This window comes from Dermacentor variabilis, chromosome 1, assembly GCF_050947875.1.
Source record: "Dermacentor variabilis isolate Ectoservices chromosome 1, ASM5094787v1, whole genome shotgun sequence".
NCBI lineage: Eukaryota > Metazoa > Arthropoda > Arachnida > Ixodida > Ixodidae > Dermacentor > Dermacentor variabilis.
The window spans coordinates 118528674-118547426 of record NC_134568.1 but is presented as its reverse complement, the minus strand read 5'-3'; the positions used below and the strand labels follow the sequence as shown (position 1 = coordinate 118547426).

Sequence of the window (18753 nt, the reverse complement as noted above, 5' to 3'; positions counted from 1 at the left end):
GAAACTTAAATGTGCAGTATAGTAGTCAATCGTAGCATTGCATGCTGCAGTTTCATAATGCAGGCATCAGATGGAAGGAATGATATCTTTTTTCTTTCTTTTTCAGACTTTCCATTCTTCATAAGCACCTGTGATCAACAGTACAAAATATCTACACAATACAATCGAAGATGTTCGTCACACCTCCCCCAAATTCGATAAATTTCTGGGCACATATCTGCACTCTACTGCCAAAGCTTCACCATTTACCTGTAATGTGGCATTGTATGAGAGATCTTCTGAGACGTTCTGCTTATTTTTCTGGATCTCTTTGATATACTTTCGCTCTACGCTGAGCAGATCCTCTTTTGCCTTGTTAAATAAGGTCTTTGCATTTTTAGCTAGTGATTCTCTGTGCTCTCTAGTGATCCTGTAAAACAAGAAAGGTGCTTTGATTAATTCACTGATTGGGTGATTGCATTTAACAGCTAAAAGTAACACGTGTGCTACGAGACACAGCACAGTGGAGGGCTACAGATTATTTTGACCAGCTGGAGTTTTTAACATGCGCCCAAAGCATGTACACAAGTATTTTTGCATTCCACCCCCATCTAATGCACCTGCGGCAGTCAGGAATCGAACCCTCGACCTTCTTCTCAGCAGCAGAACACCATAGCCACTGAGCCACTGCAACAGGTCGACACTGTTTAGACAAGTTGCTAGCTAAAGTATGACGTCTACACAATTACACAATAAAAAAGTTGCAATGTAAAACAATAATGTCATGCAGCGTTTATTTCCACATACTGTCAATTGGTCACTACAAAGGGACTGAATGAAAGGCTTGAGAACTATTATTTCTTAAATCCCTAAACACAAGATACTTCCAAATTTCTTGAACATATTTTTAAGAGGAAGCTACAGATGCATGTAGAATGCAGAAACACTTTTCTGAGACAAACATTGGGCCGATTTTAATGAAATGTGTTGTATTTGAGAGAAAAAGTGAAATTCTAGTGACTGTTGCAGATGAAATCTTGATTTAGGGCTTCAATATCTCAAAACAAATTTTCAAAAATTGGTAAGTGTAAAAATTATAGAAACACGAAGTTTGCAAACTTGTAGCTCGGCACCATGAACAGATATTGAAGTTCTGTAAACTGCATCCATTAGAGCATCCAAAGACAAAACATTTTATATATCATTTTATACCTCACGGGAATGTGTTAAATTGTTTACATAGGTTTTGCAAATGTCCTACTCACATACTGATGGTCTATTTAAGAGCCACGTATAATACATGAATTTTGTCCGCTTTAGATATGCTATTAGATGCAAATGACAGAATTTCTATGTCATTTTTCATTGCTGAGTTACACAGTTGTAAACTTGATGGTTTCATTTTCAGAAAATTTGAGATTTTCAACAGTCTTTATTAAAAGATTGACAACCTAAATAAAACATCTACTACCATCAGTCACTAGATTCTAACTTTTTCTTTTAAATGCAACAAGCCTCATTTCATTTTCATTTCATCAAATTTGGTGCAATGATTACCAAGACAGTGATTTCTTCTTTCACGTGTATTTAGATAAAAAAAACAAACAAGCTAAAGCTTTCTCTTAACTCAGTGGTAAATCTGCTTGTCTACCATAGTGATGTAACACTGCTCTCAGAAACAAGACAAAAATCTCTCGAGCAGTACATACGCAAAAAACCATTAATACTGTCTATTGTGAAATCACCATAAGTGTTGAAAAAAAAAAAAAAAAACTAGCAGGGTAACTTGTGCCCATCATATGAGGAAGTGCACCAGTAGTATTCAAATAACCATTTACACATTCCGGGTTTTTTCAAAGCTAAATGAGGCAATAGAGAGACCCTTCTAACAAACACTTGATAAAAACACTCATGCTAAAGTGTACATGTGTTCTCAGGTCTAGTATTTTCTTTTTTTCTAATGCCAAAGTACCTATATTTGATACCGTACACTATCTAGCACCTTCTTTAATGTAGCCAACACAACAAGACTTCTAAACCCACATTGACATCGGGAAATCTTATTTATTTTTGTACTAATCCTGCAGCTACAACTGATGCATTGTGAACCTCCATACTTCTGTGCATACTGCTGGCAGCAAATGCTTGCTTTCACAAAAGCAAGTGTGCAATAAAAGAATGCATAAATTGAGTATGCTGCATAATTTGCCACTAACACTTGAGGGAAAAAAACATGACAGCACTTCCCTTCACCTAACGGTCATTTGTCAGGTGGAGATCAGACCAGCATATAATAAGAGATGGGAAGGGCATATGCATAAGCATTGCCATCAGGCACTACAACATCTCAACAGGAATGAGGCGTCATCCTACGTGCGTCCAACCTCTTCGGCTATTGAGTGGCCTTCGCTACCACTAAGGGCTTCCGGAGGAGATACTCCTTCGGCTCTCCCCAAGTGCAGGGAGGGTAATGAAAGGCTTGGAAATGAAAAGGTGATAGACATTCTCAAACAGCTAGTGAACACTATGCGTATATTACTCTCCGAAATGGCAACGCCAACTGCACTATCGGTCGTGAAGGCGTTAGATGCTATGGAACTGCTATTAGCGGCTCTAAAATAAGGGTGTTAATCATGGCTCTCACGATAAAACACTGGACATTGGAACAAAAGATGCATCATTCTGTTATAATGCAATGGAATGCTCGAGGTTTATGCGGCCGCATGTCTGACTTTAGGCAACGAGTCTTCAAATACCGCTTCCCAGTGATCGTGATATGCGAGCCAAATCTCACGTCTGAATTTCGCCTTTCCGGATACGTTAAGCTCTGGTCACGTGAAGATCGACACAAGAGCAAAGTGTTAATGTGTATACGCAGTGACATGACGTTTGTGCGGACCACGATCGCTCCACATGACAGCAATGAATATGTGTGTGTGACACTAAAACATAAACTGCATGTGTTTTCGATCATCGGCGCCTACATACCTCCTAGACAAAGACTTGAACTCTCTTATCTATCCACTGTATTACAAAGTTCCCCAGGCCCTCATGTTGTTATTGGAGACTTCAACGCTCATCATCCTTACTGGGGAAGTGCCGCAATGAACTGTCGGGGTAGGCACTTGATGGACTTCATAGACACTGAAGGTCTGGCTGTCATCAACGATGGATCTCCAACTTACATCCGCAGCACTACCTACGGAAGTTGCTTAGACCTCACTATTGTATCTCAGAGCCTCCTGCCCTTAGTCAACTGGTGCTTGGACATAGAAACGCATGGGAGCGATCATATACCAACATATGTACAGATGAAGTGGTTTGTGCAATCAACTGCATCTGCTGTACGCTGCACTGATTGGTCCACATTCACTACATCTGTCGAAGAGTACTGTGGAGACATCACTTCACCATCTGATATAGAAGACATTATTGTATCATCAGTGCAGAAGACAACTAAGTTCATCAGTGCACCTACATCCAGAACGGCGATTGATATTGAATATGAACGGCTCCGAGCGATCCGTCGGAGAGCAGAAAGGAAGGTTAGGAGAACTCAATCGTCAGTAGACCTTGCTTTATGTCGACGAGCTCAACGAAAAATACGGCGTCACCTTCAAAAAATGGGAAAACAACGGTGGAGGACCTTCTGTTCGTCTCTAGATCCTCGAAAGCCACTTTCTAGGATCTGGCAGATAGTACGAAGCCTTCGTGCCCCTCCTCAGCAAAAACATCCTTTCCGTGCTCTAGCACTTCACCAATCTCTGACGGAAGTGCAGGTTGCCGAAGACTTCTGTAAGAGAGTCACCCGTACCGATGCTTCAGCATGTCCAACATTGGATCGACCCGTGCTACCTCCTAAAGATGATCGTCTTGACCTTCCTTTCACGATGCCGGAATTGGAAGCTGCACTTGCTGCGTCGAGACGATCTTCTGCCCCTGGACCTGACGGTATTTCGTATACTGCTTTGTGCCACCTTGGGATGGAAGGTCGGAAAGTCCTGCTGTCATACTATAACGCCACGTGGTCATCCAGTACAGTCCCGAAGCAGTGGAAAAGCAGCCGTTTGGTCGCCCTCCTAAAGCCAGGAAAATCGCCTTACGAAATGTCATCTTACCGGCCAGTAGCTTTAGCTAGCTGTGTCGGTAAGGTGATGGAACGGATGGTGCTCACTAGATTAGAATGGTTCATGGAAAAGAATGAGCTTTATCCTGAAATGATGACCGGATTTAGACGTGGCCGGTCTGCAATAGATGGGGTCATTGATCTCGTGTCCACGATCGAACACGAAAAGAAGCGACACCGCCTTGTAGGAGTAGTTTTCTTAGACATAAAAGGAGCCTATGACAATGTACTGCACGCAGCCATTCTTGATGCCCTCAGTAATTTAGGCATCGGCGGCCGTCTCTACATGTGGATTGATAATTACCTAAATGGTCGTACAGTCTTCATGTCCACGAATGATGGCGAAACGACAAGACACGCTGTGGTCCGTGGAGTGCCTCAAGGAGGAGTTCTCAGCCCGACTCTTTTCAATGTTGCCCTTATTGGCCTTGTGGAAATAATTCCTGATACAGTACACATCAGTACATACGCAGACGACATATGCATATGGGCATCCGCAGTCACGCGACCGCAAATTCGTGCCAGATTGCAGCGTGCTGTTTCTTTAACGTCTCAGTACCTGCAGTGCCAAGGACTGCAACTGGCCCCAGACAAGTGCGCTGCGATAGCGTTCACACGGAAGCTTATGTGTTGGTATCCAATTATGATCAATGGAAATGCCATCCCATATGTCACCCACCACAAGTACCTCGGCGTTGTCATTGACCGCGGTGTTTCATGGTCGAAACATGTGGCAATGTTAAAGAAAAAATTAACTGGGCTTGCTCAAGTTTTCCGCTTTCTGGCCGGTATGAAGTGGGGTCCATCTGAGCGTTCGCTACTCCGGCTGTACCAGACTCTCTACGTCGGATACATTAGGTATAGCCTGCCAGTTTTATCAGGTATGAGCCCGTCATGTTTACGCACGCTGGAAAGTGCCCAGGCACAGATACTGAAAACATGTCTCGGTGTTCCACGTTGCACTTCAACCCACGGAACAATTGAGGAGGCTCGCGTCACCCCTTTACCTGTCTATCTACGATGCGAACCTCTGCGAGTATTCCTGCGACTGCTTTGTCGTCATGGACACCATCCCTTATCGACATTACCCGATATACGGCCGGACTCCACTTTTTCAAGAGCCGTTAAATGGCAAGAATCTGCCATACCAGCATACTTTGCCCCGGCTGACCTTCCACATATGCCCCCATGGGTAATGTCCAAAATGCCGGTGCGTCTATCTATTCCGGGAATTTCTAAAAAATCGAGAATACCTACCGTCGGCCTCATTTAACACTTGAATATATATCGAAAGAATATGACTCCTCGGTGAGCGTGTATACAGACGGATCGGTATCGTCGTATGCGTCTGGTGCGGCTTTCGTCGTGCCTGCGCATCAAGTCATTCGACGGTTTCGTCTCCATAACAAGACGACTTCAACATCTACGGAACTAGTGGCAATCAGAGAGGCCGTTCAATATATTTCGCGACAGCCTCCTCAAATATGGACAGTCTTCAGCGACGCAAAATCGGCTCTTCAACTACTTAGAGTGGTGTTGAAAGAAAGCGCTTACAGAGTGTTGGCTCTTCAAACTGCCGAGCTCTACACTTTAGCACAAGAAAACGGCCACCACATCACATTTCAGTGGATTCCCAGTCACTGTGGTATACAGGGCAACGAACTGGCCGACGCCGAAGCAAAGAAAGCGCTCGAAGAACGAGAGTCACTGCTTTCAATTCCTTTTTCAAGAGCGGACGCCAACTGTCTCCTCTCCAGTGTCATCCGAAAATTGACAGCACAGCACTGGGACAATCCGGATAATCGCCACAAACGACTCCAGAGATTGGACCCTGCCATGACTTTTAGGCTACCACCGAAACTTCAACGAAGCTGTGCCAGTCTTCTGCACAGACTAAGGCTGGGGGTAGCGTTTACGCGCGGATACGTGCACCTCATGCGACGCACCGAGTCTCCACACTGTGAGGTGTGCAATGTGACTGAGACTATAGGTCATGTGCTTTGTGACTGCCCTAAGTACGTGGAAGAGCGTGAAAGGTTGGACAACGACCTTACGTGTCTCGACAGCGCACCGTTGTCGGAGGACGTTATTTTAGGCCCTTGGCCAGATCCTCAATCGAGTTTCAAGGCCATTCAGGCATTACTGAACTTTTTAAAAACAACGGGCTTGGATTGCAGACTTTGAGCATGCCAAATTGCTTGCGATATGTTCTACTCCTTCCTTCTATCGTCATCGTCACCCATCATGCACCTCTTCCCTCTTTCTTTCCCTCTTCCCCTTCCCCCAATGCCGAGTAGCTGGCTAGAGGAATATACCTCAGGCCGACCTCTCAGCATTTCATATCATTAAACTTCTCTCTCTCTCTCTCTCGGAATGCAGGAATCAGGTGGAAGGAATCTCTTCTTTTTTTTTCATGCTTTCCACCCTTCATAAGCACCTGTGGCGAACAGTACGAAATGTCTCCGTGATTCAATCCAAGGTATTAGTTACGCCTCCTCCAAACTCAAGTTTCTGGCCACATATCTGCACACTACAGCCAAAGCTTCACCACTTACCTGTAATGTGGCATTGAGAAGAGGTGCATTTGCTGGATGAGACCAGAATTTGAGACATCCCGACTTTTGCTCTTGATGTTAAATATGCTGACATGCCTCTCTATTAGCTAACATGGCCACTTACAATCCCAATCTGTTTGTTTTAAAGCAAGTCATCCATACTAACTCAAACAAAGAAATTTTGTTCAAAAAACAACCTGCTTTTACACATAGCCATATGTAAGAGCATAAAATTCAATAAAACCTTGGTAATCTGAGGGGCATTATTTTCTTCCTCCCTGTCTATCACATTATTGGCATGAACACTATCAGACACTATTAGATGCCCTCTTGCAGCTTCCTGGCTGAAATCCTGAGGAAAAGTATATGTGTGTGTGTGTGTGTGTGTGCGCGTGTGTGTGCAAGCGTGTGTGCACATGTGTGAGTGTGTGTACGTGCACGTGCTTCAAGCCAAAATTTCTTGTAGGATGGCGTTTACAAAGTTATCACGGCTTGGTTTAAAAAGCTTTTAACCCTTTGAGGGTCGAATTATTTTGAAAAAAACTTTCCCAGGTGGTCAAATTACTTTATTGCGGATCTTGAATGTACAAAATGTATTAAGTCGGGAATAAATAGTCAAAAATAATTAGTAACAGTATTTTGGTGTCGGCATCACTCAGAAATGCAGTATGTTCAATAGTATTTCCGAGCCTGGTACTCCTTGAAACACGAGTCTACGCACAGCGCCTTATCGCAGTCTGCACACCTAAAATGCGTGTCTGTTCTCTTGAAACGAGGAGTTGTGTTGCCGCACACATGCCATCTCTGCGTGCGGCTGCCTTGGGCAGAGGTCTGAGGCACCCTCTCGCGTAAGTGCGTTGCCGCGGACAGCGAGAATACCGTATTTATTCGCGTATAACCCGCACCAAAATGTGAAAAAACGCGTTTAAAAAGTGGGGGTGCGGGTTATCTGCGAATTTTTTCCTTGGGAGGGGGGGGGTGGGGTCGGCTTCACCGCAATGTGCGGCGGCCTCCCCGTGTAGTCCGCCATCCCCATCGTCATCGACGCTTGTCAAGCCGATGAAGGGCCAACGAAAGGCCAGCATTGTTGAGCCTCGCGTTAGGCGCTGTTTAGTGTACTTACCCCAGTTTGCACTGTTTGCCTGCTTTGTTTTGGCATCATGAGTGCGACTCGACGGCAGTGTTTCACAGCGAAAGAGAAGCTAAAGATTATAGCCGCTGCCGAAGAAATCGGCAACAGAGCTACTGCAAGACAGCATGACGTCGACGAGTCGTGCATTCGCGACTGGAGGAAGAAAAAAGAGAGTCTCGAAGCAACGAACCGGAACAGGCGAGCGTTTCGGGGTCCGAAGACTGGCGCGTACCCCCACCTCGAGACGCAGCTTGCGAAGTTCATTGAGGAGCAGAGAAGTCGTGGCCACGCTGTTTCGACTGAGATGGCGCAAATGGAAGCCCTGAAGTTGGCCCGGGAATTGAACATTCCACGTGAGTTTCGTGCAAGCCGTGGATGGCTTCAGCGCTTCATGCGAAGACATGGATTTTCTATGCGGCGGCGAACAACCATGTGCCAGTGGCTTCCTGAAGCCTACGAGGAAAAGTTGTTGAACTTTCAACGATATGTGATCGCACTTCGGAAGGAGCACAGCTATTTGCTGTCTCAGGTGGGAAATGCTGATCAAACACCTGTGTACTTTGAGATGCCGATGGACACGACCATGGAAAAAAAGGGCTCCAAATCAGTCAGCGTGCTGACCGGCGGAAATGCCAAGCTGCGCTGCACAGTCATGCTATGCGCTTTGGCTGACGGCACGAAACTGCGCCCGTATGTCATTTTCAAACGCAAGACGCCACCTGGCATTCCACTGCCCGCAGAAATCGTTGTGCGTGCGGAAGAAAATTCGTGGATGAACAGTGGCCGAGTCGGTGACTGGCTTCGAGTAATCTGGGAGCGAAGACCAGGTGCCTTGCTGGCACGCCGGTCGATGCTCGTACTAGATTCCTTCAGAGGCCACTGCACTGATGCGGTGAAGGCTCGCCTTGCCGAGACCAGCACCGACCTCGTCATAATACCTGGCGGCATGACGTCCATGCTACAGCCACTCGACGTGTGCCTGAACAAGCCGTTCAAGGCACACGTGAAGCGGCTGTATGCCCAGTTGATGGCCGACGGCATTTACGCCCTCACACCGACGGGACGCGTGCGAAGGCCTGATATTCCATTGCTGTGCCAGTGGATCGTGGATGCGTGGAAAGCGATACCGGCCGATTTGGTGCGCAAAAGCTTTAAAAAATGTGCGATCAGTAATAGTCTGGATGGTTCCGAGGACGACTACGTCTTTGAGAGTGGCGATGAAGCCTCGGATGGCAGTAGTGAGAGCGGCGACGATTAAGAATCTGATAACCAGTGACGTGGTGGCGGTCGTTTGAATAAATGTTCTGAAAACGAAATGATCACTGAGTGTGAGTTGCATCTTTCTAGCGCTCATTTTTTTTTTTCAGGTAAACGTGCGGGTTATACGCGAGTTTTTTTTTTTTTTTTCCGCCGAGTTCAAAGTTAGGGGTGCGGGTTATACGCAGGGGCGGGTTATACGCGGGTAAATACGGTACCTCGCGATCGGCGCTGATAAGCAAGTGGTGATAAACAAACTAAGAGCAGTGCCAATCATGATAGAAATCAACTTCCGCCGCCCCTGCGAGGGCGTGCCGACAAAGAGAAAAACCACGTTTCGCGCGCCTCCATTGCGATCACGCGGCGAAACCGAAACCGCCAAAGGGGCGTTGCCGCAGTCTGAACGACGCGCTGAAGCTAGCAATCAGCTCTGTTTATCTCTCCAAGAAGGTAGCACCAATTTCAAACGCATCTTGTAAGTGCTAAGAGGTGGCAGCACCTCCCGATGAGCGTCCATCGTCATTATGGCGCGAAATTTCAAACGGAGGGTCGAAACCGTACCCGTACGGCGAAGACCTTGCGGGACAGAAAACCTTCAAAGGGTTAATGTTGAGTTTTCTTCATGGATACTAATCAGTTGGTGGCAGACATACGTGCTGTCCATAACCTAGTATAAACAGTGTCACCTGAGTGTCATGACACTGCAAAGCATTAAAACTTGGAAAAGCTTTCACCCTCTTATTCAAGGTCAAATTTTTGTTTATACTGGTGCTGTTCATATTAACGAGGCTAAAATACTTAAGGGGACACTAAAGTGAAAATTGATTTCTTCTGCATCAGTAAATTACCATTCTACAACACCAAAAACACCACTCTTACAATGATAAGACGCTTGGTAAGCCAGAAAAAGTGCAAGAACGAAATATGGGTGGCGACGCCTACTTAAGTTCCAGCACCTGGTAGCTGTGACATCTTGGATTTTGATGGCATCTTCTAGGGCCTACTAATTATATATAGCGGTACAGATTGACTACATTGTGTTCTAAAGGAACCAAATATGAAACATGGCAAGTTTCAGAAACCTTTATTCAGCCAACGCCAAATGCGAAAACATTCTTTGGAATCCCTGACATCACGCTGACATACCGGTGCTGAGGTTTCAGCGCGAAATTTAAATACTGATAGTTGGACCTTCATTTTCTCATCTAATAATCAAACTATTTTTTTTAAATGACTGCCTGCAGGGTTCTCAAACAATGCTTCATCAGTCTAAACTGATTTATTGTTTCGCTTTAGTGTCCCTTTAAACCTATATATCACCTTTGCTCATTTTTGGCCTGTCCACTGTCTCACTGTCTGAATATTAACAAGGCATAAATGTGCTGGTTTGGTCACCACCAAAGGTGGCTGTAATAATGGGGGTCAACAGGAAAGCACGATATATATTAGAGCCTTTTGTGTAGTCAAACAGGTATCAAAAACCTACAATGCAAACCTATCTTCAATGAAAGCACAGCTGCTACAACTACAGCAACATTGTCCTGAAAACAGTATGCACTCTGATTGCAACTCGCTGTAACGCATGTTCACAATTAACCAGTCAGCCATTTCATTAAGTAGGATGTCATGAATATTGTACAGTAAAGACATGTCCAAACCTCATAGGCTTAAACACACAGTATCTCACTTGGGAAGGTGGCAGAACACGGTCGTTCCATCCTGCTGAGTAGAAATGTTCAACCCAGATGTCTGAATGGCCTGTATAGTTGCCTTGATAGCCTGTTCAAAGGTAACAAACAGTTACAGTATATTCTTTTCCTATCAAAAGATCAGAAGCTGTGTATTAAATAGCAAAAATGGATGCCTGTTTATACACAAAAAGCACACAGCCATGGGAATAAAAAAAAAAAAAAAGACTTGGCATAAACAAAAATTTACGCATGTTAATTGAGACCATCATGCAACCATTTTAAAACAGAAGTAAGACCTAGAACTCAAACAAACTATTAATCCATATCTGCTTTATGAGAAGTTAAGCTTAGCTGTACTGACACAACACACCCGGAGTGCTAAGTAGCTGTCAGTGAAAAAAGAAAAGGAAATGAGTGCATACAAATGAGTAGGCAATCAAACGAGGAAATTTACGGGCGCTAGTTGGAATCAGCACAGGACAGGGGTAACTGGAGATCGCAGGGAGAGGCCTTCGTCATGTAGTGGACATAAATAGGTTGGTGATGATGATGATGATGTTGATATAATGATAATGATCGCTGCCATAAAGATATAATAAAATCACGAAATGCTTATTAGAAGAGCCACAGAATGTCCCATAACAATGTCACACAATGTTTCAGTTAAGAAAGGCACTGTATGAGGAGTTTCTTTCACAAGAACTTTTTGAAAGCGAGCAGAGTTATAAGAAATAGAAAGCTGACCTTGACTATATTTAATGCTATCCTACTTTTGTCATTCCTACTACACTAGATGACGCTACCATTAGTGTAGCACCACGCTCAGAGGGGTCTGCCCAGGAAGTCGCTGTCATCTTGTGGCCTTTTTGGCTTCCTCTCTTGCATGCCTAAACTGCCAACTGTACCAGAATCTTTTTATTATGATGTCAATTATACACACACTTGAGGTGCGCTCGCACCATCACTACTGTAGTGCTTTCACGGTATCAATGACATATGCGCAGCCCACATGGGGAGGGTTGGAAGGTCTCCAGAGATGCAGAACAAGTGCAATCTGTTTGGCTGCAAAAACGAAAAAGCCAACTAGGCATACCTTCAGGCACCACTTAATCAGCTCTGCAGCAGAGCAAGGGCAGCGTTTTTGCCTTCCACTCATGTTACAGCATGGTTGTGACCCAGTCGTGGTTCATACAGTTGTCTGCGCAAAATTCCGAGTTTTTTTTTTTTTTTTTCGGTCTCATCCCCTCCACCATCGAGGTGCGACATCTGCAGTGCCGGTGGCAGTGCAGCTAACCATGCCAGTGTCGTGAGATGCCTAGTAAGTGCCAGGGCACTGCGTGTACTCCGCAACAGCAGTTGCTTCGCTTGCTGCATCGTGTCCACATGTCAGCTCCACAGATTACTAAAACACCACCTGAGGAGCTTCAGAGCAACGGTAAAACTTGCTGTCACTTTCAATTCATTGCCCTTCTGCCAAAACAGCCCAATTCTTTAAAATCACTTATCAATAAAAATAATCAACAACTGAGCACCAAATACTTGTAGGACATAATACTTCTTTTGACAAACTTACAGATGGCGTGTACAACAAAATCTTTTTCAACTCTCATGCTCTTCATTTTTAACTTTGAGGAAGTGCGCTATCTAATTGGAATGACTGCATTTCTGCTTCGGTGTTAGACCTGGCATGCCTTTACACATACCAAATGTAACTCAAAGACCACTTGATTAACACTGGAGCATCCATTTTGGATGCATAACAGAGTGTGAATCTGATGCACCACCTCTCTCTCCTTGGTAGGAGTGAGAAAATAACCTTGGTTAGATCCCTGATTTGGGAACTCAAGTACTTTTTTCAGTGTAGCTCTACATGTTGATGGCACTGTTTTCTGAAATGCTAGTTTTTCAAGAATTCAAAGTTCGAGCCAATGTTCAATATAGTAGCTTAGAAAATTATGGTTATCGTAACTGAATTTTATATGAAAATCAGAGGCCATCTTTATATGTTAAAGGAAGTCAGATAACAGCAGCAATATTTTCCTCTGTAATAACCTAAGTACTATAACAATGACAGAAACTTAGAAAAATGTAGAGAATTTAACAGTCATACTACAATGAGATGTCACACCGAGATGTAACTGGTTGTCTTATCATAGCCTTTGTTGGCGCAACATAGCCTCAGTTGCTCTTGTGCCATTAAACCCTACATAACCAACATTTAGATGACAACACTGTCAAACAATGAAGTTGGCATTTATCATGCTTAGCAGCCCTTAAGCTTTCTTTTTTGAGACACTAAAATCTCAACACATTTCTCTGAATTTAACTTGTGAGGATTGATGCGCCTTCCCACACCTCATCCCCCAGCTTGCGTGTTGTGCTTAGCTCAATCTTTGGGAACCGCCACCGCAATAGCAACATGGCAGACATGGCTAGTGTGCCAGAGCTAATTTTCCGTGCAAGCGTGCGTCTCACTCCTGGAGTCAAGTCACTGCGCGAGCATAGGTGACCACGATGCGCCCTGATTGGCCTCCCGAGTGGTGGCTCCTGGACACCTCTCCACCTGAGCTCTATTCCACTTAGTGCTTCATCGCCACGGCAGATGCTCACAGGCCCACAACGAGTTGGTTATGTGGGACCTTTGCTTCCGCAGCTTGTCGTTCTTGCCCTTGGTGGACCGCTACCCGGTCGGCCCTAGTGCAGCAGGCAAACATACTTAATCAGTCTTGCAGTGAGCCTTTGCCTGTAAGCGCCGTGACTGTCGCACTGTGCTGTATCTTGGGTTAATAAACCCATGTCTGTTGGCGATCTGACTCCAGAGCCTTCTCTGCGCCGTGTTAGAGAGTCCATGAACCCTGCCATAGCACCTTTGTGCACTGCAGAACGGAGGAGCGTCGTGCCCCTTCCTGACCGTCACTCATAGGGTGAGCCTCACGTAGACCCACCTCCACAAACTCATTCCACGTAAAGTAAAGAAAGTAAAGTATGGTGTTCTTGTAAAGAACTTCTAGCCAGTCCATGCCGACTACCTCCTCACTGTGCCCTCTGCATTGCAGCCAGAGGTTTTGCATGCCCAATATGACGATCTGACAGCTGGACACCTCAGATTCTCCGATGTACTTGTGCGGATACAGGAGAAATACTACTGGCTGCACCTTACTGCCGATGTCGGCCATTACATGGAGACATGCTGAGACTGTCGACAATGCAAGACACGGCTGGCAAGGCCCGCGGGACTTCTAAAGCCAATTTAACCCCTTCTAGCAAATTGGGATGGACATTCTGCAGCTCTTTCTGATATCAACATCTGGAAATAAGTGGAGTGCTGGGGCTACAGACTACCTCAGCCGCTCTGCTGAAATGAAAGCCCTGCCAAAAGGCAGTGTAGCTCTAGTGGCTAGATTCGTAATGGAGAACATCCTTCTACAACATGGTGCCTCAGAAGTCCTCATTACTGACAGAGGAATGGCTTTTGCATCGAAGCTAGCACAAGCGATTCTGCAGTACAGCCAGACAATTCACCACAGGATAACCTATAATTCAGATAAATGGCCCTTACAAAACTCTCACCAATATTCTAGCAAAATATGTCAACACTGAGCAAGAGAAAAGGGATGCCATCCTCACATACATAAGTTTGCCTACGACATGGCAACGCAAGAAACGATGCAGATGACACCGTGTAAGTTGGTTTATTGAAGGAATCCCACAACAGCACTTGACCCTGTGCTACAGAACGCCAAAGATGATGAAAGTCTCATCATCCCCGCCTACCTCTAGCACACTGAAAAATCCCGACAACTTGCCCACGTGGCTATGCATCAAAGACCAGCAAAGGATAGACTACAATATTCAACAACGCTATGTGGGCACCAGCCTGGTGACCATGTTTAGGTTTGAATGCCAATACATCAATGTGGACTCAGTGAAAAACTTCTGTGATGCTATCTTGGGACATATGAAATAGTCCATCTTGGCGCACTGGACTATGAAGCCATGCCAGATGGTGTTACACAGTCACAGTGAAGCCGTGGACGACTTTTGTGTAGCTATTCTATGCACACTAAGAAACTGCGAAACTTTAATCCGTACTTGTATTGTTATTTTACTTTTATAGTTAGCACTTCTTTTCTTGCTTTCATGTGCTCTTTGCAACATTGGGACAATGCTTTTTAAGAAAAGGCACTATCATGCATACACTGTTTTACTTTTTGCCGGGGAATGTTCTTCACTGGATTATCACTGTGAATCACACAGTGATAATCACACAGCACAAGATGCACCCACTCTATCCAAAATTTCTTTAATGTTGTCGCAAATTCTTTAGCAAAAGAGACTTGTATAATCAAATTGCGTGCGTGATGCACATAGTGCTGTAAACTCTTGAGCGTATACTAGCACCAGTAATTGCTCTAGAATGTACTGCACAACATGTATAAATAGCCCATGAGTTGGATTTTGACAATCGAAGACTGTGCTCACCGCTATCGTTCTGCTTTTCAGTGTTGCTTGTTTTTCTGGGCACATCTTTGCCCAATATAGAGTTAGATTCTTAACTCATACATTCGGCTGTGTTTCATTCTTCACCATCATTGCGATGTGACAATATAGATGTGAAAGTAGCATCGGTGAACAAGATTTTTTTTTTTTTTTTGGCTTGAAATAAATTCTGCCAGAGTGCCTGCCAACTAAAAAAAGTTCACAAATGGTCACTTCAAATCAGCATCAGCAGTGCCACACGTCTTGTCAGGTCAGGTCTCAAACAGCATATTCAGTGCATTCCATCAGGTGCAACTCAGTATTTTCCTCAGTGTTTTTCTCTCTACATTTCTTTTTCAAATGTTCATGCCTTTATTTTTGCTTTCTTTTGATATCTGCTACACTTTCCTTGGCTCTTTCTCACAATCACTTGGTGCCTCCAATGCAAAGAACAGCAGAATTCAATAGCCACATGGAACTATGAGCTCATCTAAGACACAAAACTGTTCATGTTCACTAAGTTTCTTTATCCTGTATGCGTGGGAAGTTATTGCACTTTTCCGGCAATGATCAGCACTCCCAAGTGTTCATAGTAATTGAGTTCAGATTGCAAATTATGCAACATGTTTTACATTTAACATTTTAATGTGGAGCAAAGAAATCGAAAACTTAGAAAGGAATCCTCATAAGTGTCATTCCTTCTTGTACCTTTCATGATTTTGCACTGCCATGAAATCATAACTTAGTTTATTTTAACAACAGCCTAGTTTACGCAGCCTGAAATCAGTGAGAAGGAAACGTGGCATAGGACAAACCAAGATGCATGCACTGAAAGAAAAGCAGAGTAATATCATCAGCAATCTCGAAGGTATAATAAAAGCAGAGGAAGAATTCTATACTGACCTGTACAGTACCCAGAGGACTCAGTAGTACTCTATTCGAAACAATAATGAACAGGATACAGAAACTACTCCTATAACTAGAGATGAAGTCGGAAGGGCGTTGCAAGACATGAAACGAGGAAGAGAGGCAGGAGAAGATGGAATAACAGTTGATTTAATCAAAGATGGAAGAGACATAATGCTTGGAAAACTGGCGGCTCTTCATACAAAGTGTCCATCGACTGCAAGGGTCCCAGAAAACTGGAAGAATGCAAACATTATACTAATCCACAAAAAGGGAGACGTTAAAGAATTGAAAAATTATAGGCCCATTAGCTTACTCCCAGTATTATATAAAATATTTACCAAAATAATCTCCAATAGAATAAGGGCAACACTGGACTTTAGTCAACCAAGGGAACAGGCTGGCTTCAGGAAGGGATACACTAAAATGGATCACATCCATGTCATTAATCAGGTTATCAAGAAATCTGCAGAGTACAAAGCCTCTCTATATGGCTTTCATAGATTACAAAAAAGCATTTGATTCAGTAGAGATACCAGCAGTCATCGAGACATTGCATAATCAAGGAGTACAGACCGCTTACGCAAATACCCTGGAAAATATCTACAGAGATTCCACAGCCACCTTAATTCTACACAAGAAAAGCAGGAAGACACCTATAAAGAAAGGGGTCAGACGGGGAGACACAATCTCTCCAATGCTATTCACTACGTGTTTGGAAGAAGTATTCAAGCTATTAAACTGGGAAGGCTTAAGAGCAAGCATCGATGAAAAATACCTCAGCAACCTTCCGTTTGCCGATGACATTGTTCTATTCAGCAACACTGTGGACGAGTTACAACAAATGATTGAGGACCTTAACAGGGAGAGCGTAAGAGTGGGGTTGAAGATTAATATGCAGAAGACAAATATAATGATAAATAACTGGGCAAGGGAACAAGAGTTCAGGATCGCAAGCCAGCCTCTAAAGTCTGTGATGGAGTATGTTTACCTAGGTAAACTAATCACAGGGAACCCTTACCATGAGAAGGAAATTTACAGAAGAATAAAAATGGGTTGGATTGCCTACGGCAGACATCGTGAGCTCCTGACTGGAAGCTTACCGTTATCATTGACAAGGAAGGTATACAATCAGTGCATTTTACCAGTGCTGACATATGGGGCAGAGACTTGGAGACTGACAAAGAAGCTTGAGAACAAGTTAAGGACCGCGCAGAGAGCAATGGAATGAAGAATGCTAGGCATAACTTTAAGAGACAGAATAAGAGCGGTTTGGATCAGAGAGCAAACGGGTATAGACGATATTCTAATTAACATTAAGAGGAAAAAATGGAACTGGACAGGTCATGCAATGTGCCGGTTAGATAACATTTGGACCATTAGGGTTACGCAATGGGTACCAAGAGAAGGGAAGCGCAGTAGAGGATGGCGGAAGACTAGGTGGTGCGACGAAATTAGGAAATTTGTGGGTGCTAGTTGGAATCGGTAGGCGCAGGACAGGGGTAATTGGAGATTGCAGGGAGAGGCCTTCGTCCTGCAGTGGATATGAAATAGGCTGATGATGATAGTGATGATGATGAGTGTACTTTTAAACAAAACAACAGCTAACACAAAATGTGCATTACAGCAGTTTGTTAGCAACATCAATATACAGCAATGTCTTGTTAATATGGACACTTTGGTTCCCAACAGATGCTTCTATAAAGGAAGTTGTACATAATACTGAATCCTGATTAAAAACAAGAAAATATTAATGAAAAAAAATATAATTGCAACAGGGGCTCCTTGCCGTGCACTTCACTGTGCATAAAAGTTGACAGTCTCACAATATCTACGTGCACTTCTCTAGGTGTCATTACCTGCAGTGCAGCTTAAAATGCACAGCAAGCCGAGAAAAGCGTGATTACAGGATTCACACTAATTCAATTTTTAACGACAGAGGTGTCACTTACATTCTACTGTTTGTATGTTTAGGTTTTCTACTTCATGCCTGTACTAATCTGCGTTTGTGCCTGCCATTTAGCTGCATTACATTCTGTACACTGCCTATACTCTGCACCTGTCGATCCTTTGCATCTGACATGTTCTATCAAGAGAATACCCTCTTGTTTTAAACCAATGTTCATAACCATTATGGCCCATTTCAACCTCAAACATTGGCAACCCAACTTCATATGAACAGCAACTTTGACATCCTAGTTCTCACATGACTTTTCTTGCAATTCATTTTCGCAACACACAATATTGCAATCACACAACTCACAGTTAGAGATTACGTGCTGCAATAATTAGTGATATTACAAGCATCATATGTGTTCAAGTGGCAGAAGAATGACTGCTCAGGGCTGTGAAGGTCTTTTTCATGCCAATGCTCTCTATATTAATGATAAAAATGCATAGGCCACTATGGGCTTTGCAAATTTTTCACCTGTCTATATCCCAAACTGCACGTTTCCATATTACCAAAGCATAAACACATTTATATGCCTGGTTCCCACAAAAATGTTCAATAATTAAAGTGGTTGATTATATGCAAATCTTACGAGGCATGCTTACAATCTGAAGAAACAAAGTTGTGTGCATGATTAACTGATGAACTCAGCCAGTGAGCATACTAACAATTGACCA

General features: G+C 43.9%; 1 protein-coding gene across 3 annotated transcripts in view; it reads right to left on the bottom strand.

Moving 5' to 3' along the window:
* The window catches only part of mRRF1 (mitochondrial ribosome recycling factor 1), a 52914-nt gene that overhangs the window by 24722 nt on the left and 9439 nt on the right, over nucleotides 1-18753 (bottom strand). For all 3 annotated transcript variants that reach the window (XM_075694089.1, XM_075694082.1, XM_075694095.1), the window contains exons 5-6: nucleotides 10737-10828; nucleotides 250-409 (exon numbers count right to left, since the gene is read on the bottom strand). In XM_075694089.1, coding sequence (XP_075550204.1) covers nucleotides 250-409; nucleotides 10737-10828 — 252 coding nt within the window. The remainder of the gene's footprint in view (nucleotides 1-249; nucleotides 410-10736; nucleotides 10829-18753) is intronic.